This window comes from Jaculus jaculus, chromosome 16 (assembly GCF_020740685.1).
Source record: "Jaculus jaculus isolate mJacJac1 chromosome 16, mJacJac1.mat.Y.cur, whole genome shotgun sequence".
NCBI classification, from domain to species: domain Eukaryota; kingdom Metazoa; phylum Chordata; class Mammalia; order Rodentia; family Dipodidae; genus Jaculus; species Jaculus jaculus.
Window position 1 is genome coordinate 21,825,273 of NC_059117.1, and position 27,643 is coordinate 21,852,915.

The following is a 27,643-nucleotide window of genomic DNA, read 5'->3' on the forward strand; positions in this document are numbered from 1 at the left end:
AAGCTCCACTCACCTATTGTTTAGTGCTCCCCCAAGGTCACAGTCACAAGGTCGACATCCATCCAAATCATTGCTTAAGCCCCAGTGCTGTGGCTGCAGAATGAAGGCTACATATTAAAAGTGGGTTCCTGTGATCGCACAAGAGACGCGGCAGGGACATGTCACGGCGTGCTTTCATTGTTCAACTAACATTTTCGTCATGAAAGCCAGGCACACAGCAGTAATATTAGAACTGAAGAAACCTAAACTGCAGGTGCGGTCACTGACTGAAAGGATTTAAACAGATGCCATTCTTCCCCCATCTCCCAAGCTCTAAACAAGCATCAGGAAAGTAGTACAGACATCACATTGCTTCATGCATGGACGCTGGGCAGGCTTTACATCTTTCCTCAGTTCTGTCTGTTACAAATCCTATGAGGAAAGGCCTTTAAGGACTCATCTGTGTGCAAACACAGCAGAGACCCAGGACTGTTCTCATGACTGAAAGGTGAGGAGATTGTTAGGTCTGGGGAGCATGGGAGATGGAAGTTAGAAATGGGATGCTATTAATGTAGTGATGACCTCCTGCCTCAACAATGAGCAGATAACAACAAGCTTACTAATTTAAATTAGACTTCCAGAAATTTATTTAAGAATCTCTAAGATGATGCACAACTGTACATATTTAGTGGTCATAAACACATATGTATGGGACAGGTGGATTCTCTAAACAAGCAAAAGCAATATGAAAATGTCCTGGGCTAGAGAGATGGCTTAGGGGTTCAGGTGTTTGCCTGCGAAGCCTAAGGACCCAGGTTTGACTCCCCAATACCCATGTAAGCCAAATGCACAAGGTGGTGCATGCATCTGGAGTTCGTTTGCAGTGGCTAGTGCCTTTCTTTCTTTCAAATAAGTAAAAATAAAATATGTAAAACAAATGTCACAGAACATACAGCCTATTTTTTTTTTTCAAGGTAGGGTCTCACTCTAGCCCAGGCTGACCTGGAATTCACTATGTAGTCTCAGGGTGGCCAGGAACTCATGGTGATCCTCCTACCTCTGCCTCCCAAGTGCTGGGATTAAAGACATGCGCCACCACACCTGGCTCAGGATAATTTTTTAAACTACTCTTACAAGTAATCCATTCAGAACAGAGGCTGTAGCTCAGTGGTAGAGCACTTGCCCACTAGTACCACAAAGAAAAATTCAATTACTCCACTGAACAATTAACAGTAAACTTTTTTATTGTATTTCCTTCCAGATTTTGTGTTGATGACATTTTTTTTTCTTCATCATCAAAACATTATTTACCTTGTAGTCCTTTAATTTAACAGTATAAGCATTTCCTCATGTCAGTGCCATTTTCAACAGCACCCAAGTATCAATTGTATAGAAAGTCCCCAAATTTACTAATTTTCCTACTATTGATTCCAATAGTCTTATGCCATGATTAATGAAGGATGCAATGAGTTTGACAGAAATAATCCTTGTCCAATTTTTGATGTTTTCATTGGGATTCTCAGAAGTGGGGTTACTGGGTCAGGGGTATGTCCATTTTCTCTGGCTACAGAGGCATGTCTCCAAAATATGGAGTATGAGCCAGTTACATTTCTACCAGTAGCTAACAAATATTAGCACCCCTTCATGATCTCACTAAACATATGTATTCTCATTGTTAAAAACTGCATGTGTCCATAAAGGTGGTATTTTACTTACAATGCTAATTGAATGTCTTGTCAAATTATTTGCTAGTATTTTAATTTTTCTACATTCTCTCTCTCTCTCTCTCTCTCTCTCTCATGGTCATCCTCCTACCTCAGCTTCTCAAGGGCTGGGATTAAAGGCTTGATGATGGCCACTCGTGTCTGCTAATGTTAATATGTAAGGATGATGGTCGATTTCATGACGGCGAAAGCGTTCCTTACTAAAACACGAGACTGAGCGCGGTGGTGCCCGCCTGCCGTCCCAGCACATGGGAAGCAAGCGCAGGAGGGTTGTGACTTTGAGGCCATCTTGGGTACACAGCAAGACCCCATCTCAAAAACAAAACCAGCAGGCCATATTCACAAACTACTCATCTCATAGGATTAGGATTAGAGTTTACCTACCAGACACTGGTCACAGCGTTGTCCTGTCACCAGACGCTTACAGTAGCAGTAGCCAGTCTCAGAGTCACAAGGATTCCCACCAGGAATGGTTCCCAGAGGATTGCAAGCACAAGCTTTATTAGGAGAGACAGAACGAAGCAAAGAAGCACAACCCTCGTGAGTCCAAGGCAGTGGTTGGCTGAAGAATCACAACGTGAAATGGGAACTGTGTACCTGGGAGACCCCCCCAAACTCTCAACCAAGCGGACTCACATTTACAGCCATATGGGTCCTCGGCACTTAGGTCATAGAAGCCTTCTTTACACACATCACAACGTTCTCCTTCCACGTGCAATTTGCACCGACACTGGCCAGCAATGAGTCCAGCAGAGAAATCAGTGTAGCTGTCACAGATTCCTCCATTCTGGGAGCCGGCGGGGTCACACGTACATGCTGAAGAGCAGCATCAGGTGAAATCAATGCACCACGACACATGCCGTAGTTTTGTCTACCGACATAGGTTCCTGTCTACCTTCCAAGTCTCACAGAAGAGAACCAAAGGCCTAACTAGGAAGCCACACTGCCTCTTTTGCTCAGACTTGGAGCCCTGAGAGAAGAAAGGCTGACTATGGAGCATTCCGAATAAAAGGTAACAGAAAGTAGGTCCCACACGTGACATCGCCCAACATACGTTCGCAGAGACCAGGGTCTCGGATGTCCCTCTCGGGGTGCTGGTAGTAGAACGGCTTGCACTGCTCGCAGCTGCGCCCCATGGTGTTGTGCTGACAGTCGTCACACACTCCCCCGCTGACGTTGCCAGTGGCCAGGAACACCGCCATGTCGAAGTGACATGAGCTGGAGTGCTCATGGCAGTTACATTCTGCATGACAAGACCAACATCAAGAGAAGCCTTAAGTCTATGTACCAATGAAGGGTGGAGCTGGCAAGAAGGAAACTCGTTTAGCAAACTGAGGACTTGAGCATGGGCAAAACAGCAATCAGGAAACCTCTGATAGGGCTGGAGAGATGGCTTAGTGGTTAAGGTGCAAAGCCAAAGGACCTTGGTTTGATTCCCCAGGACCCACCTAAGCCAGATGCACAAGGTGGCACGTGCGTCTGGAGCTCGTCTGCAGTGTCTGGAGGCCCATGCACACACACTCTCTCTCTCTCTCTCTCTTTCTCTCTCTCTCTGTCTCTCTGTCTCCCTCTTCCCCTCTCTTGCCCTCTCAAATAAATAAATAAATAAAATTTAAAAAAATAAGAAAGCTCTAACAGTGGAAAAGGACACATTGCCCACTGGTCAAACCCTTAGATGAAGTTTGAAACTTTAGAAATGTAACCTCTATAAAATAAACACAATTATCTGTGGCAGAACAAGCTATGAAGAATGGAATATCTCCGGAGAAAGTGTCCTTGGCAACGTAAGAGCAGGGGGCACTGCAGTTTGGGCATGAAGGACCTTTAGAGGATTCATGTGCTGAAGACCTGGTTTGGAGTTATGGACCTTTGGGAAGTGACTGGATCAGGGGGCTGTACTCCAAGCAGCTGATGGATTCATAACTGATGGCATTATTGGGAGGTGGTTGAAACAAGGATATGGGGCCCAGTTGGAGAAAGGTGGTCACTGGGTTCCCCTGTGAAGGATATATCTTATCCCTCAGAATGTCCCTCCCTGCTCACCAATCAGTGAGCAGACATCCTCTGGATCACCCTTCTGCCATGTTTATCGACCTTATCAACGACTTAAAAGCAGTGGAGCTACGTGACCAGGGACTGAAACCTTTGGAGCCAAAATAAATCTTTCTTCCTTTAAGCTGACTGACTCCACTGTGTTTTCGGAGATGAGAGGAGACTCACAGAGCAGCAAAGCTGCCATTCAACTGAAGGCACCGTCAGACCCACTCAGGGTGAGAATGGACAGAAGCATATAGTCTGGTTGCTACATTCTTTGGAAAGCCCTTTGTCCCCATGCTTCGAAGAATGTCAAGACTGGTACAGTGGTACACAGCTGCCACCTAGCACCTGGGAGGCAGAGTGAGGGGGGACTCTGGAGTTGAGGGTCAGGCTGGACTACACAGCATTAAGCTTCCACTCAATTCCCCTCCTCACCATTCCCAACACACTAGGCTGCTAAAAAGTAAGATTGTAAAAGGTGGTTATGGTGGCAGACATTGGTAGGCTATTGCTGAAAGGGCGGAGGCAGGAGGATCTGGAGTTTGAGGCCAGCCTGGGCTACACATTTTCAAAAGAGATTGTAAAAATTAAAGATCTGTTCAACGGATCTATAAGCTGGTCATGTCAAGTACAGCACTTCCTCTTTCTAGTCTTCTGGCTGTCACGTTTACACGATCTGGTTTGAATCATCTTGTCATCACCAACTGCTTGTCTAGAGTGAGGCTTAACTCAGTGGAGGCCCCTGAGGCCCTGCATTCTTGGCTTCCCACTTTGTATTGTCTCCCTAGCACAAGGCCACTCTGCCAAAGGAGGGAACTGAGTCTTACCCGTTGACACATCTTCATCACCACTCCTCCTTACCCTTCTGCAACCTCAAGCGCTCATCAAGGTCAGCAGGGTCTGCCCGACAACAAAGCCTGGCCACTGCAGCTCTGTCTGGTTCTGAACTTACAGAAGAGCCCTCTTATGAGAGGCAGTGGCCAATATGCTCTTCGGGGAGAGAGAAACATAGCAAATCACTACAGTCCAAAAGGGAAAGGCGGTGGGTGGGGGTTCCTATTGCTTCTACCCAGAGGATAGGTAACACTGGAGGGATAGAGGGATGGAAGGATGGACAGCAGTATGTCAGAGGCTACAGCTGGTGGGTCTGGACACAAGGTCAAAAACCCTAGTTCATCCTTGTTAGACCTTTTTTTTTTTTTTTTTTTAAATCACTGTCACAAAATATCTGAGAAAAGCAACTTAAAGTAGACTGCTTTATGATTAGCTTGCTCCCGTTACTTGTGGGCCTGTGGAGAGACAGAGCTGAGGTGGAGCAGAACCAATCACAGCGGGGAGAGAAAGGGAAAGGGAAAGAGAAAGGGGCTGAAGACAATACAGGGCCCGAGGCCCACCTCCAGTCAGCTACCTCCTGCAGTGAGGTCTTAAATAACAGCCCATTCAGCTAGGAACTCATGGACAGATTAACGCAGGGATGAAGTCAGTGCCCTCACAGTCCAATTATTCCTCAGTGGCACAAGTTGGGGACCAAGCCTTCAACACATGAACCTCTTGAGGGGATACCTCAGATCCAAACTGTAAGAATACTGTGTTTTCTTTCATTTTTTTCCCCCCCTTGCTGCCATCATTTGAAAATCAGGTACAATGTCATAAGACACCTCAGTCTTCCTGAGCCAACGCTAGACACACTAATGTTTGTTAATTTAACTCAGCGCACACTGCTGTCTTCTAGAGGCGTCTTCTAGAAGCATCTGCCCTCTGCAAACAGCTCGCTGTTAAAGCTAATCAGACAACGGATACCGGATTCCCAACGTCCCCTCCACTGTCACTTACTTTTACACGCATTGCTGTTTCGACCTTCAGCAGGTCTCCAAGGTAAATCATGGTAGAAATCCATGCACTGTTCACAGTTCAAGCCCTTGGTGTTATGTCTGCACATGCAGTGGCCATGAACCTGGAAAGTTACAAAACCAGGAAACGCAAAGAAATATATGAGTGGCTAAACTTGCTCCACAGCAGAAGATATGAACCCGTTTCCATCCTCATCTCATATCTGGACCCCCACAGTGGGGTTTTTTTTGTTGTTTTTATCCACAGCCCCCAAAGCAAGCTCTACCCATGTGGTTGATGGCTATCACCTCTACTTCTCGAATAGTCCCTATGATGTAATGCATCATCTTCCTGCTATTTCTGAAAAGAACCCAAATAAGCAAAATTAGCTACTTTAGAAGTATTTTTTTCAGGGCTGGCGAGATGGCTTAGCAGTTAAGGCAAGCTTGCCTGCAAAGCCTAAGGACACATGTTTGACTGCCCAGATCCCGTGTAAGCCAAATGCACAAGGCAATGCATGCACACAAGGAGGCACAAACGTCTGGAGTTCAATTGCAATGGCTGGAGGCTCTGGCGTGGCAATTCTCTCTCTCTCTTTCTCTCATAAAAATAGAACTATTATAACAGGAATCTCCAAAACCTGTAATGCATGCCCGCCATCCAGGAACCAACCCAGAGTATGGCAAGCTTTATCGTTAGATGAGATAACCATTTCCTTCGACATATCTCTGTGTGCTGGCTTCATTTTGTTGTTGTTGTTGCTTTGAGGTAGGGTCTCACTCTAGCTCAGGCTGACCTGGAATGCTTAGTTTGTTTTTTGACTTTAGACGCAATACTTATTTTTTTTTTCCAACCAGAATGAAAAAGAATTTTAAATGATTCATTTATATTTGTTTTCCCTCAAGTCAAAAACAAAACAAAACAAAACAAAAAAACCTCTGAAGCAAATGCAGATTATTTTGACAGGGGCTCCATGTTGTACTGTGACATGTTGTTTTACTGTAAGGTATGCTAAAGACCCTGAGGCCTAGGAATGATAAATGTCTTATCTCTGCCCACTAATCACATGTGTCTACAGGCCCCTCACCTTCACTCTGGGATCCACTGACTGGAAAGCAGGAACAGGACCAACAGGTCCCTCCTCTACATCCGTCTTGACAGCAGTGCAGTTAGGTGAAGATTAAATTCCTCTCATTTCCAGAGGGGCGGACATAAACTTTAAAACAGCTCCCCAACCCACAAAAGACCGCAGCATCAACCCGCCCAGGACAGCGCACCCTGATGCCAAGAGAGTGACTTATCATCAGCTACACAGAATTGGTAGGCAGGAAAGTAAGCATAGCCCATCTAGCGTTCTCAGAAACATGTAGTGATTAGATTAGTGACGTAGTCCTTGTTTAGGACGGTTAAAAGTCTGAAGGCAAACGTTTTAGAGGGGCAGTGCACTCCTGCAACTTTTGGACAAGGACTAACAAGCAGAATGAGACTGGCAGCAAATAAGCAAGGCCTGCCTGTCAACGCCAGCCTACAGCAGACGCAAGACGCGAAATTGGAATGCTCAGCACTACTCACTCTTTTAACTAATTGCTAAACCCTTGGTCTCATCTCTCTGGGACAGTTGATCTTTGTGATTTCCAGAATCCCATCTGGCATTAAAATCCTAAGGGTCTAAAAGTACTTTCCTAGAAACCACCTAAGCAGGTGAGGGTAGAACAGCCCAGGTATCCATTTAATGAATTAACGAAACCTCAAATTTCAAAACATGCATTTTGCAAACACAGGGCAAAAGCAGGGAAGGCATAAAATTCAAAAGATAAGACAGAAGAAAACTACATTTGGTCTTTATGTGGTACCACATGGGCCTGGGTTAAAGTTTCTTGTTTCTCTCAGGTGGGATCAACTTTCTCTTTCTAGCATGAAAACTAGAGGCTTGTGGTTTTTAATCTTCTCTGGTAGAAAGGTAGACTGAATTGCTATTTAGACAACTTTTTAATCCTTGATGACTAAAATAGCTACTTTAACAACAGCCTACAGGATGAATTCCAAGAATGTGGCGTCTATGAAACAAGCGGTCTATACATTCTCATAATCTTAAGAAACTCTTCAAAAAAGAAAATTAACTTCAACCCACAGTACGGCACAAAGGATCAAATTTATGTCCGGAAAATTAAAAATCCCTAAAAACAAAACAAAACAAAAGGTCGAAAGGCTGAAGGAAAGATTAGTGTGTTAACTTGCCTGTGAGGGTCACCCGCATGGAGGGGAAAGCCCGCGGACCACTCACGCTCACTCACCATCCCTTCCACATCCTCGTTGGTTCCGTCCACCGGGGCGCACTCGCTGGCATGGCCGTAGCAGAAGCAGTTCCCACGAACCACCATGTCATACACGGCATAATAGTACTTTTCTCTGATTTCCATTCTGGAGTCCAAAAGGTTATCTCCTAAAGTATGCAGCTTCACAAACTTGATCCTCAAGTTGGTGATTTTTAACAGATCTACAAAGGGCACCGACAGGAAGGAAGGGCTGGTCAAACTGGCAAGCATTCCTTTGCAATCAGCATTAGCTCTCTTGAGTAAAAGGGTTGGACAAATGATAATACCTTAAGTAAACTTTACTCCCTTTCAATGAACTAGGTGACAGCTGTCAGGCTTCACACAATGTGACAGTCCCCGGAAGCGGGGAAAATTACTGCCTTCTCATCAGTTTAGTAAGAATGCCTGTCCTTGGGTGGATATGTGCAGACCGATGATTCAGGGCAAAGTGTGACTGTGGGCAAAGAGTGCAGGTGGCATGTGACTGGCGGCGCCCACTGGCCCTGGAACGTAAGGTTCTGCATTGTCATCTGGCCCCACAGACATTAGTGCCAATGCCCAAGCGACAAACAACATTCAGGTGGGAAAGGGTTTATCAAAGTGCTTCAGTTCTCATTACCTTAACAACAGGCCTAGAAATCTGGGTCTATTTTGGGAAGCAAAAGCACTATTTGAAATTTCCTGCCACTTACATCCAGTTTACCAAAATACACTTAACACAACAGTGTACCTACAAGTACCAGGGGAAAAAATATCTCAACTGAGGTTTTTAAAAAATATTTATTTATTGGAGAGAGAGAGAGAGAGAGAGAGGTGGAGACAGAGAATGGGTACACCAGAGGCTCCAGCCACTGCAAACTCCAAATGCATGTACCACCTTATGCATCTGGCTTATATGGGTACTGTGAAAAAAAATCAAACCTGAGTCCCTAGGCTTTGCAGGCAAGTGCCTTAATTGCTAGGCCATTTCTCCAGCTCTCCACTGAGTTTCTATGCAACATTTTAGTCTACAACCTTTTGTCTCTGTTTTATAAAACATTCCAAGGTTTGTCAATATAATATGGTAACCTAAGAATAAAAGAGCTGGACTGGAGATGGCTCAGTGGTTAAGGTGCTTGCCTGTGAAGCCAAAGAAGCCAGGTTTGATTCCCCAGGACCCACATAAGCCAGATGTGCGAGGTGGAGCGTGTGTCTGGAGTTTATTTACAGTGGCTGAAGACCCTGGTGCACACGTGCGTGCACTCTCTCTCTCCCCTCCCTTCTCTCTCTCTCCCTTTCAAATAATTCAAATTAAATTTTAAAAAAAGATCTCCTGTATGTATTTAAAAATAAAAGAATAAAGGAGCTTAATACTATGATGCGAGGCATATTATTTTTCCCTAAATAAAAGTTGTTTATAAATCAGTTTGCCGTCTTTTATAGTTCTTCTTTCATCCTCGGTCGGTAACTGAGCTTCTTCCGGAAGCTGGGTTCCCAGTCACCCCGTAGTGTAACTAGACAAACCAAGAGCTCGTCAAGTTCTCTCCCAGCGTGTGCATCAATGACCGAGCTGTTCCTGCTGAAGCGGATCCCGGGAGATCTGGTTAGCCCCATCTGCCTTTTCCCTGCTCCTCTGGAATCACTCTCAAGCTTTACTTTCATCTGTGCTAATGCATATTTACAACTTACCAAAGGGTAGCAACCCACTGCAATCAAGACAGTTCCAAAGCCCAAATACAACGTCAAGTAGTTAGCCATTATAATACATGCAGAGCTCACAATGAAGACCACAGAAATGGCTGGGGGTGGAAAGAGAATGACCACGCAGTAAACTTAGACTCTTTGTAAAAATCAAATATGAGAGAGCGCCTGCAATCCTGCCGGGCTGAATGGGAGCTATGAATACTAACATCTGCAAGGAAGCTCTTGTACACACTGAGCGCTATTGACCAGGGGCCAAGAAACAAACACCAAGGGCAGCTGGAGTGTTTGGAAACCCTCACACTGATCTTTGTGGAAGTCCTCGGACTAGCAAATATGCCCCCCCCCCCCCGCCTTCCTGCTCTCTCCTGCCACAGGTGAGTATAACTGAGCCTCTGGCTGCCTTTTCTTCTGAGAGGCAAGTTACTTCTGAAGGGAGTCCTGGCAGAGCTCAACAGTAAGGACACCTAGAGATGCGCTATACCTCTGACTACCAGCGAACCCAGATGCTTCCAAAATACAGAAACAAGTTTCCTGATACCATTGAACAATGATGAAAGGTAAGAAAGCCAAGGTAATAAAATCAACACATTCTCCAAGCCCCACACACTTCACTGCAAAGAAGGTGAGTCTTGCCAGGCATGGTGGTGTACGCCTTTCATCCCAGCACTCGGGAGGCGTGAGTTCGAGGCCACCCTGAGACTACAGAGTGAACTGGATCCAGGTCAACGTGGGCTAGAATGAGACCCTACCTCGAAAAACCAAAAAGCAAGCAAGCAAGAAAGAAAGAAAGAAAGAAGGTGAGTCTTTTTAGGGACCAGGGAGCTGTCTGCCCTGAAGCCCATGTGGACATTTTTCAAAACCCGACTTTTGAGACATGAAGGGATGGGTTCACAGCTCACTCAGAACTTGGCACGGAGCTGGACACGTCATTAAATATTTGTCTTACAATAGAATGGATGTGTAAACTACAAACTAGAGACAGTCTGAACCACATGTAAAATTAATTTGAGTGGGGAAGCAGCACTTTTCTGGCAATATTCCCTGGACTCCTTCCACTCTATTCTTCCATGCTGCAAGGTTGGAAGTTCCGTGAGGCCTTGGTTAAAAATAGTGTCATGCACAGCTGGCAAAGATCAACAAGAACCAGCCCTGCGTCTCCTCAACTGCTCACCCCCCTGCAGCAATGGAGAGCACTGGGAGGTGGTCTCCCACTCTTTCAACTCCGACATCAGGACCAGCTCAAGGCCAGACCTAAATCCCAGTTGATGGCAGCACTATTAACACCCATGGCAGCTTCAACAGACTGAACCCTTCCTGTTCGTCAGGCCTTTTGGATGGTCATTAGTGTACAGCCACTCAATTTCCTCTACAAGAACACTAAGGTAAATATTATTGTCTCCATTTAAAGAGGAGCAAAGAGGCCAACAAGAAAAAGAAAGAAAAAGGTTTAAGTAAATCACATAGCTACATTATGACAAAGCTGGAATTTAAATCCAAGTCTGACTTGGAAGCCTGTTAATTACTGCACATATTCCCAAGGAGATCAGAGTGTAATCCTGTAATAGTATAAGCGTATTTGTTGAGCACAGAAAGCTCTGAACTGAGAATGGCAACGCTGGGTTCAAGGTCTGTTAGCAGCCCCAGCATTTTTATGCATGTTATTCCATTCTGACCTGGTTTGTTTATCTCTCCAATGACAACCCCAGTTTCACCTTAATACTGAGTATGGCTGACAGTTCTGGTTTTTTCCCCCCTCAGGATTCTTTGTTCCCATCTTTCTTTGATAAGAGCCCTTGCCAAGAATTTTAGCAGAGCACAGTCCACCTAACCAGCAGTATTTCTCTGAGTTTACTGTACTGTAGCTATGAGATAAATGTCTGGCCCTCCATAGATTAAAATGAGGACACAGTGGGGGTAATGGTGATTTCACTCTACCCATGTGGATAAATCTAGGAAGAAGGGTAGTCTTAATAGCCAGGGTTATCAGATTAAGCAAATAAAAATTCAAGATGCTCAGATAAGGAGCTGGGGTGATGTCTTAGCAGTTAAAGCTATTTGCTCAGAAAACCTGACAACCAGGTTTGACTCCCTAGTACCCACGTTAAGCCAGATGCACAAAAAGGCCCAGGCATGCTCATTCTCTTTCTGTCTCTCTATCTCACAAATAAGTTAAAAAAAAAATTTTAAGATGCTCCGTGAAATCTGAATTTCAGATAAACCATCATTTTTAGTGTAGATCTCAAATATATCATGACACAAAGTTATACTAACCACAAATACAGCAAGGGATACACTTGTACTAGTCACAAATATATGAGATAACATCATATTTTAAAAAATTAGCCAGGCATACTGGGGCACATTTTTAATCCCAGCACATGGGAGGCAGAGATAGGAGGATCACTGTGAGTTTGAAGCCAACCTGACACTATAAAGTGAATTCCAAATCAGCCTGTGCTACCTACCTCAAAACAAACAAACAAACAAAAAAAAAAAAAAAAAACACCTTGCAGGGCTAGAGAGATGGCTCCGTGGTTAAGGCATTTGCCTGCAAGGCCTAAGGGCCCAGATTCATTCCCTAGTACCCACATAAAACCAAATGCAGAAGGTGGTGCATGTGTTTGGAGTCTTCTGCAGTGGCTAGAGGCCCTAGTGTGCCCATTGTCTCTCATACTCTCTGTCAAATATATAAATAAAATATTTTTTAAAACTTGCTACATATTTGTAACTCAAATTTAACTAAGTATCACCTAGTATTTTATCTGGTAAGCTTAATTGTGGCAATGGAGTTAGTTACATGCCTTCTTTGGAAACCCCTTTCTGGCTAATTTCATATAAGAGAAAATAAATTCGATGTTAGGTGAACAACTGTTTGTCAGACATTGTGTTAGTAATCTGTAATGCAAATGTATATGTATATAATGATCAACAGAGAAAAATAAGGCACTATGGTCAGCTTACTTGTTGGCGTACTTAAGGAGCATACTTGGATAAGAGTAACAGACTTAGAGCCGGGCGCCTTTAATCCCAGCACTCGGGAGGCAGAAGTAGGAGGATTGCCATGAATTTGAGACCACCCTAAGACTACATAGTGAATTCCAGGTCAGCTTGAGCTAGAGTGAGACCCTACCTTGAAAAAAAGAAAAAAAAAGAGTAACAGATTTACATGATGTCAGGGAAGACGGACTACTAGTAACTTCAAGGGCTTCTGGAAGAGTTCTGGAAGGAAGAACCTGGGCGACTTGACTATTGAGAGTTAAGGTCCTGGGTAGTAGGGCTCTGTATAAGACTTCGATTATGAATGCTGTTTCTCACCCAAGTATGTATTTGCAAACAAGCTTACTCTGTATCCTTGGGCTGTAAGGATCTTCTATTTTGAAAGCGGGGTCTAAAGCACGAAATATCACCTAAAACAGATAAAAGTGGTTAGTATTTCTGCAACAGTCACAAAGCAGAATACCAAGTAGAATTAATTGTAGGAACAAAGGAGCCAACAGACCTCTCCTTCTGTTGAGGGCTCAATGTCAGAATATCGAGAGTCGCAGATTATGTCATCCACGTTCTTCATGGGGCCGGTCGGGATCCCTGGGAATGAGCTCTCACAGTCGTAGGCAAAGTATCTGTACACGCCCCACGTCTTCCCAAAGTCAGATGACCGCTCAATCAGCATAGCCGCCGGACGGAATGTCTGAAAGCAGGGAGCAGAAGTCTCGCCTGATGCCTCTTGACTGCTAGTCTGTCTCTTTCTCAAGGGTTCCTCACTGCGTGTGGTCGGGGCTGCAGACCCTTCGAGCTGTTCTGGGGAGCCTTCTCTTGCAAGGAAGGTTTCTGGTGTCTATATTTAACACTCTCCCCCACCCTGGTAGATTAGTAAGCTGTTTCTCTTTATAAGTTGATTATAAACAGGCCTCAATAGCAAACTGACTTTGGTATATTTAGCTGCCATGCCTATGCCATTGCTGAGTTTGAATGCTCCTCCTTCTCGTCTTCATTGAGTCACTCAATTGATGTAGGGCCACCACTTGGCACCAGAGAGTGGCCTACCTGCTGCCCATGTGCTACACACAGTCCAGTCCAGTGAGGAATAGATATGGCCATAAAAAATGTAGAGTACAAGATGTCAAGCACCGCAGCACAGTCAGGTGACTTGAAGGAGCAGCACTGTTCATAACCGCCCAAAGCAGAAACAACCCAAATGCCCATCAACTGGCAAATGGAACAAGAGAACGTGGAAAATGCATATAATGGACTATCACTGAGTCACAAAAGGAAGAGGATTTGATTCGCTATGTCACATGGGTGAACCTTGGAAGCATTGTATTAAACGGAATAAGCCATACAAAATTTCACATATTATATAATTGCACTTATATAAAATAGCAAAGCTATGAGATAGAGACAGAAGGTAGACTACTGGGCTCCAGGGGAAGGGACAGAGGGGAGTTATTACTTCACGACTACAGCGCTCCTACTTGGAGTGGTAAGAAAGCTGTGGAAATTGACGGGAGTTAAGAGCTGACCAACACTATGATTGTATTACACCATTGAGTTCTACACCTGAAAAGGGTTACAGTGGAAAATCTTGTTGTGCTTTAACACAAAAAGGAAAATTTTTTTAAAAGGGGAAATAAAGTCATAGTTCAGAGAAATAATAGTATTTAAAAATATTTCAGAGGAATATTTAATATTTAAAAGGGAAAATAACATTTCAGAGAAGAAGTTATCATACTGGATCTGAAAGGCTAGGGACATAGCTCAGTGTGGTTCTGGGATTAAGCCTCAAAACAACACACACATACATACATAAGACCCTGGATCTTGAAAGGTGTTTTCCAGGCAGGCGATAGAGGTGGCTATAGAAGTTGGTGGACTTGGCTGGGCATGGTGGCACATGTCTTTAATCCCAGCACTTGGGAAGCAGAGGAAGGAGGATCACCAAGAGTTTGAGGCCACCCTGAGATTACATGGTGAGTTCCAGGTCAGCCTGAGCTAGCATGAGACCCTACCTCAGGGAAAAAAAAAAAAAAAAGTTGGTGGGCTTTCTGCCATGAAACAGGGAATACTGAAAGATTCAGGTGGACAGAATAAATAAATAACTTTATCAAAGTTGCTGAACATGGGAAAAACAAGGACCAGGGAAACCCAAAGGAAAAAAAAAATTACTACTTTATTTTTGAGAGAGGGGAAGAGAGAAAAAAAGATAGAGAATGGGCATGCCAGGGCCAATAGCCATTGCAAACAAACTCTAGATGCCTGCGCCATCTTGTGCATCTGGCTCAGGTGGGTATTGGGAATCAAACCTGGGTGCTCAGGTTTCACAGGCTAGTACCTCAACCACTAAGCCCAAGACAAAGGTTTTTAACTCAAGCTGTTAAATCATGGGTAGAGAGAAAGGAGTGGAACTGCCTGTTCTTATGTGACAGCTGAATCTATTGAATTACACGTGCTGATCGATGAGATCTTAGTGGAAAGGGGGAGAGGAAAGGAAGAATGTACCAGAGCATGGGTAGCTGTGGGCTGCCAATGGTGAAGACCTGGAGAATAGCAAAGCCATTTGGTTTGAGCCAGCTGCTTGTGCTGGGTAAATGTGGGGTGTGGAAACGAAGCCATGCACTCAGCTTTGAGAACAGGGCTTAAAGCACATATCTGGAAGTCACTGCGTTCACACAATATCTGAAATCTTCAAGTATATGCCACATCTCCGACAAAGACGCAAACGGCAAGGCAAGAAGGGTCAGAGCTCTAGGAAGAAGCATCCATGAGAGGCCAGACAAAGGGGAACAGTGGAGGCAGTCATGGTACACTTTTCCCTTCAGTTTTCACTGTGGGCTCATGTGTTCCTCCCCTATTCCCATGTGGAGCTCTGAGACCACACTTCAGACAGGGAATGTGGAAACACAGTCTTGAAACAGCAATTAAAGTAAAAAAAAAAAAAAAAAGTCATTTAGGATGGACTCTAATCGTGGGTGACTGAAGTGAGAAGTATAGGTAAGGGCAAAGGGAGATGATGGACATCGATTGGCAAGCCAAGGACAGGAGCTTCCAAAGAATCATTCCCCCCACAACTCCACCGCAGATACCCAACCTCTAGAATGTGAAGAGGTGTCTACTGTTGGAACGGCGCAGGTCTGTGGCACTTGGCTATGGAGGTTCCAGGAAACCATCGCCTTTGTACCACACTGTTCTTCCAGGGGAGAAAACTAAGGCTCTCAGACACTAACTGACATAATAGTTCTCGACAGAGCTCAGATTTCAAAACCAGTGGAATTAAACCAAAACCAGCTGCTTCCCTCTCTGGCTAGTGGTACAATAAGTAAACAGTGAAAAGTAAAGTGCCAGAGGAAAAGGAAAAGAAGGAAAAGGAACACTTAACACCAAACCAGGCTGAAGATTTAGGAGTGTGAGAGGAAGAGGGTCGCACCAGTGAATGCCGTGCATGCATTCTGAGAGTTAGAAGTCAGATTACCATGGAGGAAGAATGAAGTTCAGGCAATCTAGAAAACAGAGCCTAATAAATAATATGTATCAGGAACCTCTGCTGAGAGCTGACAGGGAGAAGCAGGGCATGCCCACCCCTCCATCTGTCTACCTTAATCAGCCTGATTTTCGACAGATGCTACGTCTCACTTTCCCCTATCCTGGCACAGAAGAAAATGATGCTCTATGCAACTGAAGAGGATGTTAGACGAAGGATTTTTTTTTTTTTTTAAGGTAAAGTCTCACTCTAGTCCAGGCTGACCTGGAATTCACTATGTGGTCTCAGGGTGGGCTCAAACTCACAGTGATCCTCCTACCTCTGCCTCTCAAGTGCTGGGTGGGATTAAAGGCGTGCGTCACCACTCCTGGCTAAAGATTTTAAAGTAAAGGGTGAGAAGCCCCATTGACCAACTGAACCCTGTGTGCCAAATAGGTATGGGTACCCCTTGAGGCCAGGCTCCAAACTGGTATGAGAGAACTGGCAAGGCCTGGGAGAGGGGACACTTAGCCTGATGTCTCTGTGCCAAAAGGGAGCAGAGAGCATTGAAGCGCATCCTGGCTGGGCTTCCTTCTCCTTCCCTTCTGGAAACAGATAAGTCCCAAAGGGCCACTGACCAGTTATCCAGTTTCCTGAGGCGTTCAGAAGCTGTTACAAAAACACAGTGCACCTCAAGGATGGAAGCCTCTTCCCACTCTGCCTAGTCATCAACCTTCTCGCCCCGTGGTGCTGCACAGCGGCCTCTGAATGCACAGTAAATAAACCCAAGACTGCAACCACCTGCCTGGGACAGTAACATACCAGGCATATGCAAAGTGACGTTCTCCCTGTCTGAGAAAAGCCAATCCACTTAGCAACCAACCATCTCCAAAACCAGCTCGGGTGAGAATAGACACACGCTCTTCATCTTCCCCCTAACCTCTTCTTTTCCCCTCTAGACTGCCATTAGTTGGGTCACCTTCAATGTCCTGGTGACTTTGCACTCATCCCTTTCTGTCCTTCCTCCAGGATATCCCAGTGCCTTTCTTCCATTCCCCTCATGGTTGTGACCTCTCTGAACCACAGGTCTTTTTTCTTCTTCTTCTTTTTTTTTTTTTTTTTTGAGGTAGGGTCTCACTCTAGCCCAGGCCAACCTAGAATTTGCTACATAGTCTCAGGCTGGCTTTGAACCCACAGTGATCCTCCTACCTCTGTCTCCCCAGTGCTGCAGTTAAAGGAGTGTGCCGCCACACCTGGCTTCACAGGTCTTACTTATTTTTTTAATCAGTGGCTCCCTGCTTTCTATGAAGTCCATGCTCCTTAGCAAGGAGTTGAAGGCCTTCTGACTTTAACCTGCTTTTCCACTTTCATTTCCTTTTCCTTCCCTCACTGCCTGACTGGAAGCAAACCTATGTGACTCTTGTTGAGCAGACGCTGCCCGGAGTTCCCACTGAAGGTACCTGGTTCTCAGATTGTTTCCTTCACTAAGACCAGCTTTCTTTCATCTCATCTGCCTGAAATCCTGCTCATTCCTCCAGGCCTAGGTCAAGTGCAGCCCTGGTCTCTTCTCCTGAAGCTTTCTCTTTATTCCATACTACAATTAATATACCCATCCTCTATGCTAAAGCACATTTACAAAACCATCAAGTTTCCCCCCACACACGACAGGGCACCAAGCTTATCCCTATTCTCAGTGCAAAGGGTGTGTCCTACAACCCTCTGATCCAGGCACCCTTCTTCTCATTTCAACAGTGAGGAGGCCCAAGGTTCTGCCCACATGTGCCAGAGGGGGACAGAACATGAATTCATAGCCATGTCTGCCCAACCCCATGGGTAGTACTTTATTTTTATGGAAACTAGAACCCAAGGGGTATTATTTTCTCCCTTAAACTGAAAGCTAACAATCTGTACCCATTGGTCACATCTCATTTCAACTGCCACCTCCGCCATCTGACCTTTTGCACTTATGTGCAGAACTGCCCATTGTATTCCTTTAAATAAGGATTCAGCTACCAGACATCCTAAAGGACTGTGGCAGGTAAATGAACAAGGAACCATCTATGTGCGTGAGCAGATGCCTCCCCAAGCAAAAGACCGGGCTAGAAACTTTAATAAAGAGGGTTGTGAGGGGCTGGAGAGATGGCTTAGCAGTCAAGGCACTTGCCTGCAAAACCAAAGGACCCAGGTTTGACTCCCCAGGACCCATGTAAGCCAGATGCACAAGGGGGCACATGCGTTCAGAATTCGTTTGCAGTGACTGGAGGCCCTGGCATGCCCATTCTTTTTTTTTTTCTTTTTAAAAATTTTTTTTGTTCATTTTTATTTATTGATTTGAAAGTGACAGAGAGAGAAAGAAGCAGATAGAGATAGAGAGAGAGAGAGAGAGAGAGTGAATGGGCGCGTCAGGGCCTCCAGCCACTGCAGACGAACTCCAAACGCGTGCGCCCCCTTGTGCATCTGGCTAATGTGGGTCCTGGAGAATTGAGTCTCGAACCGGGGTCCTTAGGCTTCACAGGCAAGCGTTTAACCGCTAAGCCATCTCTCCAGCCCACATGCCCATTCTCTCTCTCTACCTACCTATGTCTGTGTTTCTCTCTCTCTCTCAAATAAATAAATAAAGATGGATTTTTTTTTTTTTTAAAAAGAGGGTTGTGAGATTGTTTGAGGTGTCAAATAACCTGAAGGCATTCCTTGAGTGGGAATAAGTTTCAATTTAACCACTAGGTTGAGTGTGTGATCAGCGAAAGGACAAGGCTGGTGACAGGAAGTCCCTGATGAGTTATTTAGTGAAAGGGCTTTGCACCACTCAGTATCAGGTGTCAGCACAAAAACCTCCCACCCCAGCAGCACAATGGGTCACTTGGGGGGACAGCAAGGGGCTGAAGAGCTCGGGCCTGGGAACTGCACCGCTGATGACGTCACACTCGACTCCCACAGCTGACCTCGCACCTTCGTCTCTCAGGCTCGGGTAGGGGACGCAAGTGAGACTTCGCGGCTCCCTGCCCACACAGCAAACCCTGCCCAGCACCTCCTCCTAATCTGAGAGAATGGAGATAACGTCTCCAACTCCAACTGAAAACTATTCAAAAGTGATTTTAATCTGGAAAGCAATAAGCAAATTATGGGTTTTATGTGTGCCAACATGTACTTTAAGCCATGTGAAGTCTGTCATTTCCAGGCAGCTGTTTAAGAAGAAACAAAGGCACTTTGTACAGAGACATTCTCCAGTCCTGGAGTCATTTTACATCTTGAAAAGAGAAATGAAGAGAAAAATCTACAGCTAAGAAGAAACACATATTTCTTAAGGAATTGTAAAACTCTTCCCACAAATTTTACAAAAGCTTGAAAACTAAAGATAATACACTTTCTTTTCAGTTACCAAGTTGAGCATTAATACATAAACACGCATGACCAGAGATTTTTCTCTGTAGATGTTTTATTGCAGTTTGGGAGGGAGGCAAAACTGCCTCTTGCTATGGGGAAATTAAAGAGATTGTCAATTAAAAGTTTATAGTTGAATTACCTTACACTAGAGATTCTTTCTACTTATTGCCATGAAGATAAAGTAGTTTTTAAAGATGATTCTTCATGCCCACACTTTAAAAGATGCTCACTCAATTATTTCAATTTATAACAACAATATTTAAGTCCTCATTTAGACCTACTCATAATTCCACTGACTCTGAAGGGGGTAATGGTTTAGTGCTCTCATATACTTGATGTGAGAAAGGCATGGATTTCTTACCTTGAAAGTCATTATGAGATGAGTGAAATGGAATTCTGCTTCCAAATCCAGTTGGATAGTTACATTTTCCATGCCTATAGATTATAAAAAAAAAAAATAGAGAAGGCCATGTTGAAGTCAGTGGGAACAGCTGTGAAAAGCAGAGATTATTTGCTGAAGTTATCTTTAAGCTCCTCCTAGAAATCCTCTTTGCATTCTGAAGCTGAAGATACTACTGTCATCCTCTGTGCTTATTTCTGTGGTAAAACCCAAGTCACAAGGATGCTTCTTCAGTTTCCCATAACTCATTCTGAAGTTCAGCTTTCTCAATCTGCTTACTGGGGAAAAAAAAAAAAAAGACATCTGGCTGAATACTGATCATGCTGTCACTACAGAGATCTCTGGTTTAGGAAGCCAGAACCACTGTCCCAACCCTGGAAGCCAGAGCACAGTCAGAGAGGGAGGGGAATTTCCTGTGCACAGTAGGAGGTCAGCTCACAGTGGGAGCCCTGGGACACAGCCATCCTCCAGCAGAAACACAAACCCTCCTTTTTTTCAACGTGGTAGCAAAGAAAACAGATGAACCTATCACATATGCCAGCTGCACACCAACTTAGGAAAACCTGTCCTTGATGGGGCAACCTGTGGATGCTTTGCCACCACCTGAAAACAATAGCAACGAGAAGAGCCAGTCAAGTAAATACAGGGGCTCAGAACAGATACTAACATCTCCCCTTTTAAGGGGAAAGCCTGAATAAACAAATGAGCCCTTGCATGGTGCCCTGAGGGTTAGAGGAACCCACTTGAACAAGATGAAAAAAGCCGCTGGAATTCCAGGGATGGAGAGCACCTCCCCCACTCTCTAGGGCCTTCTTGCCTGCCCCTTGGGTCAAAGAGACTATTCCACCTTCAGAGCCTTTCAGGTCCATCTTCCAGGGCAAAAGAAGTCTTAAATACAGGAAGATAGGAATGTGTCGGAATGAATCATGTCACAGCCGGTACGTTTTCAGGAAATCAGTAGGGCCTTTTGAAAGAAACTCTGTTGCTTGGAAAATGGCCAACTCGACCAAGGGGGAAAAGTGGTCACTGGAACGGATATGAGGGAGTCGGAATGTTAAAGAAAAACACTATAATCATACTAATGAACCTTATCTAACTTACTAAAAAGCACCATCTTAGAAAACTCTGGACATTTATTTTTGAATGAAATATGAGCTAAGTCACTAATTCCTCTTCCAGGCTTTTAAAAGCCCGTGATATTTGTTCGAAATTAAGAGATAGTAAAGTACGTAGTGAGACCAGTGCCATTCCTGTAACACAGGCACACACAGTGCAGCGCGGGTCCCCAAAGCACATTCCATTTGTATCTACAGCCTGATAGAGCACAGTGCTCCGGTCTCTCCTCCCCTCCCATAGGGTGAAAATGCCCTGCAGAGTATCGCAGAGCACAGCACTGTGAATGGCTGTGAAGCCATTCCAGGAGATTTACCACCACCAGTTGTATCCTCCCAACCTGTGCAAAACACACAGAAACTAGATACAGTCACAATCACAGGGAGTCTTCAATTGTGAGCTATCAGACAGCAGAGGGACGGTGTGTTACTTGTAACAATCACAATTGTTTTCTACAGGCCAAGGCCCATTTGGTGTTTGTGGTCTTTTGTTCAAAAGAAAAAAAAAAAAAAGCTGTAGAAACTAATTCTTGCTAAGGAAAATCTTCCTCTCAGAACTACACCATGAGAAAAACTACTGTGTCCTGAATACAGTGCCCACCCCCCACTCCGCCGCCCTCACTCCCGCTGTCCAGGCCTCCTTCTAATTCTCTTTCTGTTTCACTGAGGAAGACAGGCAGTCAGGAAATGCTCCTCGTCCTTGCTTATAAAAATGTTTATGCTATTTCGGAAGTCCTGAGATTCAGACTTGTAGAATCTTTCACACTGAACCATCAACCAGAACATTCCCCCGTAAGAATGATTGATTGTGTAATAATTCATCTAAATGGCGTGTGCTTTCTGAGGATTCATCTCTCTCAATCAAATTTGCAACCAAATAAATTCAAAAGGCCAACCCAACCCTCCCTAGAAACTAAGTCTTCCAGAAAATCTGCAATTCATAACCCATGACGAGAAATCCATCAAGGGAGTCCCTCTTTACAGAATGATACATGATAAACCACTGCAGCCTCTTGGAGCTCCTAGCTATAGGGGATAGAATGAGGAGATCTAGTTGCTTCTAGGTGGTTTGTGGCCAGGTTAAGGTTCATTTCTTTGAGGACCCTTTTCATATACATTTTTTTTTTTAAAGATTTAATGAATCCAGGCATGTATGGTGAAACACTTCTCCAATCCTAGTACTTGAGGGGCTGAAGCAGGAGGGCTGTGATCTGTAGGCCATCCTAGAGAGCAAGACCCTGCCTCAAAACACAAAGATCTAAGATCTAATGTTATACTGCTAATTAGCCACTAAATTATCAATTCTATCTTTAGTCCTGAAACTTCATCATTTAACCCAGTGGTGGAGGGGAACACATGGCATTAGATTCATAGATAGCAGTTAATAATACCATATGTGGATATTTTAGCAAGCTAAATGTCGAATAAAAGGAAAGGGGGATAAATTCTCACAGTCCCTGGGAAACTGTTTACCTGGGAATCATAGAGCTGTGCCCAAGACTCTGTAAAATTATATCATAGTGCTCATTTCTCGGTACTCCTGTGTGGTTTTCCGTAAAGAAGGGATCGAGTTTGCCCTTTCTTTGGGGTTGGTAACAATGGAAGCTGCTATTTTGATGTAGGAGCAATAAGGGCCTGAGGAATGCATTGTCTTCTCACACCCTCTCCTGACTGACCCCCAGCATATACTCACTCCCTAGAAGCCCCCTCAGGATGAGGACTATGAACAATGAGCATTCTTTGGGCTAGCATCCAAAATTGCTTTCTTACAGGACACATACTACAAGGAGGATCAGATGTGACCCAAATCAAGTTATTGCTCCAGGCAGTAAATCTGTCAGGGTCTCTAATTAAAGGACCAAGAAGTCAATTCTAGTCACAAACACCCAGGAGTGTGCAAACCTTCCTGGTAACCAGTCACATGTCATGTAACTTGTTCCCACATCAACCACATACCGTTTTCAGACTGCCACCAAATCTTAAGGCGGTTTGGAGCAAATGTTGTGACCACATTTTCAATGAGATGGCTGTCAGGATTGATGGTGTCATGATAAGGTTCTTGGGAATTGCATATGAAGCATTTCTTGTCCTCCTGAAAGAAAAATACTTTCATGAGTCTAAGAAACAAAAATCAAGACGCTTACAATACAAAAACCAAATCACATCCTTCGAGAAAGGTGAGTGTGGAAAAAAAAAATACTTCCTTGCTATAAATCACAGTTCTCACTCTTGCTAAGTCTAAAATAGCCCTGAAAATAATTGCCTCCTTCCTTGTACATTCCGGTTGAAGAATAAAAGAAAGTATTGTTTCCACAGACTACTAATTTTATCAAAATCAAATTTCTAGGCTTAAAACTTAATCTCAGTACAAAGCTAGAGAAGCTTTCTCTATAAAGTAAAATGCAGGAGAGGTATTAGAGAGTTTCTGCTGACATAAAGCAAATGAAAATGAAAGAAAAAAGAATTCACTTGGCCTCCTTTTCGAAACGCTACGTAAGAGAGAAACCAAGTATTGAGCAGACATACTTCAAGAGGCCATGGGGACCCCAGGACCACATTTCTTAGTTTCTACTCTACCCAAGCAGCAGACTAGGGGAGGGAGGAGATGCAGACAAACCTGAAAACTGCTCACAGGAGCATCTGGGGAAGGGGTTACTGGGCTCTTCTATGCTGGGACCACTATAAACAGAAGCCAATCTAAGGAACTCCAAATGGACATAAACTAGAATGAAGATGGACTTTGGTTTTATGTCAATTAAATTTCTCTCTCTCTTTTTGGTTTTTTGAGGTAGAGTCTTGCTCTAGTACAAACTGACCTGCAATTCACTATGTAGTCTCAGGCAGGTCTCAAACTCATGGCGATCCTACCTCTGCCTCCCCAGTGGTGGGATTAAAGGCATGGCTCACCACACCCGGCCTAACTTCTCTCCCTTTCTTTCTCCCTATAATGGCAGCCACAGCCACCCAGAAGTAAGGACAGAAGACTTCTGTTATAATGACACTGTCATAGTGGAGTCAAAAGCAATACCACCGAATAGTGCTCTGCACCACATTTTCTGGAATACAGATTATTCTTCAGCTGGAAGATGATGTTAAAATGCAAAACATGTTTATCTTATAATTAGAATTTGATCGAGGGTGAAAAAGGCCCAAATTCACTATACTTATACATTTTTATTTAACTAAATATTACCTTCTTCCTAAAAGATTTTGGAGACTATAACCAAGAAGAAACAATGAAAGAGAGACCAGAAGTCAGGCAAGGAGGCCAAGGGGATTAGGAATGAAAGCCTCTGGCTTCTGGGTTTAGGCCCATGCTAATTCAGACAACCGTGTATGGCCACTGCCTTTCTTTAGACTCTGGTATCTACAACAAGCACGCCACCATTTCATGGGTAATCAAATAAACCAGCGTCTGGCTCGGCTCACTTTTAAGTTCAATTTTTACTGTGGTCAAAGCTTATTTCAGCATCTGGTGATTCATTTACAGGATGTCCTGACCTCTGAAGTACATGCGAGTGGGACAGTTTAGGTAAAATTTAAATGCTAATATTAGAAAAGGTAATATCAACTGCTTTCATTAACATGTAGTCAAGGAAACTAGAACTGAAGAACAATGACCAGAACTTATAAAAAAATACGTTTAATTATAGCCTCTTTCTAATCAAGAGGAAGCAGTCTAGACAGCTCTGCCTAAACCTGGGAGCAAATAAGTGGAATCCACTTTACTACATTCCTGCGCTCGACTGTACCGAGTCTCCAGGGTGGGCTTTCTGCTGTGTAAAAGTGACTCATTTTCAGGGGTCTACTGTGCAAACCCCACAGGTCACTCTGTCCTCCGGCTGAACAGCAGTGGCCTCAAGTGGGCTCTGAGCAAGTAGCTTGGAATTTGTCCTCAGTGTGAGACTAACACCTTTTGCTATTGTTAAGAGCCAGAGTTCCAGCCTTCATTAAAAAAAAAAAAAACAAAAAAAAAAAACCAACAACAACAACAAAAAACAGAAGACCAAGGAAACGGACTCTGCTTCTGGTTAGTAAATAGGTACCGTCTCTTACACTAGACCGGATTGTATAAATATGACCTCTGGCATCTAAAACCTGGGTCCACTTTCCTAAGTAGATAAAACCCTGAAATTTCACGTGGGTCTTCAACTATCACCGTACCATGCATGACCACCTGGGAGATCTGCAAAAGGGCGTGGCTGAGTGCGCTCATACCCACGTGAACGCTGGAAAAACCCAAGACAGCCTCTCAGTACACAATTAAAAGGGCTAATCTCCGTTAGCGCATTCTTTCAAAAACAGTTAAACAACAAACGCGACTTTTGGAGACTCCTGTCTGAGCACGGGGAGGTGGGGGGGTATGGCAGTCAGCAGCCCTGGCTTTGCATACTGATTATGGCCAACTGGGGGCGACAGGAAGTGTTCAGCGGAGGCAACTGTGCAAACTGTGATGAGGGCGACAGGTTGAGCTACCAACCTAATCCCAGGACTCCCCAGGGGCTGCGCTTCCTAAGGGGATGGCCTGCAGGATCCCTGTCCTCTGGGCATGCTACTTTGGAGCTGCCCTGGAGGAGGAGGAGGCGGCGGCGGCGGCGGGCGTGCACCAGGCTGGCCGCCCTCACCTGCAGGTGACTGACGATACAGTAAGGCTCGGGCTTGTGCAATCCACACGTCGAGGTCACAGAAAGCTTCTGGGCTCTGCCGATGAGGAGGTCTCCAGTGGCAGGGTAGCAGCTACCTTCCGCACAGCCATAGCTGAACTCGGGTTCCTGGGCGCGCACTCGGGTTACGCACAGGGCTACAGGAAGGGCAGGCGTCAAGGTTGGGGGTGGTGGGGAGGAGAAGGCAGGGACAAGGCTGGGCAAAAGGAGCGAGCAGAAAGCGCGGACAGAATCCAGAAGATGGCAAGCACACACGGGAAACAGACACAATGGAGCGAGAAACCAAGGTGCCAGGAAAGCAGGGATGTGGAAAGGAGGACGCAGAAACCTAGACACACGTCATCGGGTTCGTCCAGCCGTCAGCTGAGGACATCCGCTCCTGGGAAACCCACCCGAGGCAAGGCGGTGGCTACCCAGATCTGCCCCCGCTCGAGCAGCTCCCACCTCAGAAAGGTGGATGCGCTGACCCGCCACTTCGCAAAGTGTCCGGACCTGGGCGCAGGGAGTCTGCCACGCGCAACACGCCCACGCGTGCCGAAGCGGGGTGCGCGTGGCCCCGCGAGCGCATCCTCGGCGCGAGTATGGGAAATGTGGGCAGCGTGGGGCGGGGGGGGCGAGGGTGTTCACGCGGCTGGGGACAGGGGAGGTGGGCGCTGGGTTTGCAAATGTGCTGGGCGGGGGGGGGGGGGGGGGGCAAGTGTGTTCCCTGTCGTTCCAGACTGACTGGAGGCGCTTTGCCATCCCCGAAAAGCACCCGGGGCCCAGCTGTTCCACGGGGGGTGGGGGAGCAAGGGGAGACAAACAGAGATGGTTTAATTGAAGCCACATGGCCCCCGATCTGTTCCCAGGGCGCAGGCTGCGCATGGCTCGGAGTGCACTTTCGTGTGTCAGGGGTTCTTCCCGGGAACCCTGCACGGGCTAGCCCGGCCACCCCAGGGGAACCTGCCTTCAGCGAGAGGGAACCTGCGGGGACAGGCAAGAGTGCAAAGCCCCGGAGCCTTCAGGAGCTGTGGGCGCCGAGCCCAAAGGGATGCGGGTCAGAGGACTCGGGGTCCCGGCCACCAGCAGAGGCAAGGGCGAGAGCCATCCATCCGTCCATCCATCTGTCCCTGTCCCAATCCCCCACACCCCCCAACACACACACCCTCAACCCAGGCTCCCTTCAGTGGTTTCTGGATTCTCTTCCCTCGTGTCCGGGCGCCCCCCTCCTCCTGCTCCCCCTGAGAATTACCTACGACACCCAAGGCGAACACCTGGAGGAGCCCCATGTCCAGTGGCTGCGGCCGAGGGGACGCGGTGGCACCGGAGGGAGGACGCGCCCGCCGAGCTGCTCCTGCCGCTGCCGCTCGCTCTTTCGGCCTCTCTGGAGAGGTAGAGGGGGTGGGGGGAGGCAAATGTTCAGAGAGGGAGAGAAAGAGGGGCCCTTCCATTTCCTGCCGCTCCCACGGAAGCGAGGGCCGGCCCGGGGAAGGGGGCGAAACATCGCGCAGCCACTTTGTTCTCCCCTTCCTCACCCCGCTCCACGAGCGAGCGCCCTGGCCGCTCCCAGACAGCCCCCGAGCCCAAAGAAGGGAATTAGAAAGTTTAGCCTTGGGAGGGACCCGGGGAGGCGCCTCTGCTCATGCGCACACGGTCTGCGGGGGCCGAGGGGGCGGGAGGCTGCAACTTGGCGAGGAGGGGGTGAGGTCGGTGTCCCACCCCCTAGGCTTTTTTTTTTTTTTTTTTTTTTTGTCTTGCAGCTGAGTCTGCTGTCCGGCTGGGGGGGGGCGGGCGGGCTAGCCACTCCGGTGCGCGCTCGGGGAGCCGCGCAGAGGGCGGGATGCGTCGGGGCGGCTCGGCGAGGAAGTGTGCCAGGTCGCCGGGCGAGGGGGTGGTCGGACCTCCCGCCGTCTGGCACATTTAAAATCTGTGAGAAGTGAGTCACGAAAAGGTGCCTCAGGCTACAAACTGGCACCCTGGAGAGGCGGGTTGGGTTAACCCCCTTAGAAAGAGGGTTCGTGCAGGCTCTGCAAAGGCGAGCCCCCTTCCTTCCCACCAGTGTCACACCTGTATGGAAGGGCT

At 46.0% G+C, this 27,643-nt stretch overlaps 1 protein-coding gene across 5 annotated transcripts in view; it reads right to left on the bottom strand.

Annotated features, from left to right (window-relative positions):
* The window catches only part of Lamb1 (laminin subunit beta 1), a 74,417-nt gene extending 47,302 nt beyond the window's left edge, over nucleotides 1-27,115 (bottom strand). For 4 of the 5 annotated variants that reach the window (XM_004652867.3, XM_045135700.1, XM_045135702.1 and 1 more), the window contains exons 1-12: nucleotides 26,814-26,963; nucleotides 25,544-25,719; nucleotides 22,875-23,010; nucleotides 19,768-19,841; nucleotides 13,068-13,256; nucleotides 12,912-12,975; nucleotides 7,865-8,067; nucleotides 5,574-5,694; nucleotides 2,758-2,946; nucleotides 2,340-2,519; nucleotides 2,088-2,200; nucleotides 14-93 (exon numbers count right to left, since the gene is read on the bottom strand). In XM_004652867.3, coding sequence (XP_004652924.2) covers nucleotides 14-93; nucleotides 2,088-2,200; nucleotides 2,340-2,519; nucleotides 2,758-2,946; nucleotides 5,574-5,694; nucleotides 7,865-8,067; nucleotides 12,912-12,975; nucleotides 13,068-13,256; nucleotides 19,768-19,841; nucleotides 22,875-23,010; nucleotides 25,544-25,719; nucleotides 26,814-26,850 — 1,562 coding nt within the window. In that variant the 5' untranslated portion in view covers nucleotides 26,851-26,963. Of the gene's footprint in view, nucleotides 1-13; nucleotides 94-2,087; nucleotides 2,201-2,339; nucleotides 2,520-2,757; nucleotides 2,947-5,573; nucleotides 5,695-7,864; nucleotides 8,068-12,911; nucleotides 12,976-13,067; nucleotides 13,257-19,767; nucleotides 19,842-22,874; nucleotides 23,011-25,543; nucleotides 25,720-26,813; nucleotides 26,964-27,096 lie in introns of those variants that run through there. The other variant, XM_045135703.1, reaches the window with a different exon arrangement.
* Between the last annotated feature and the right edge of the window lie 528 nt (nucleotides 27,116-27,643).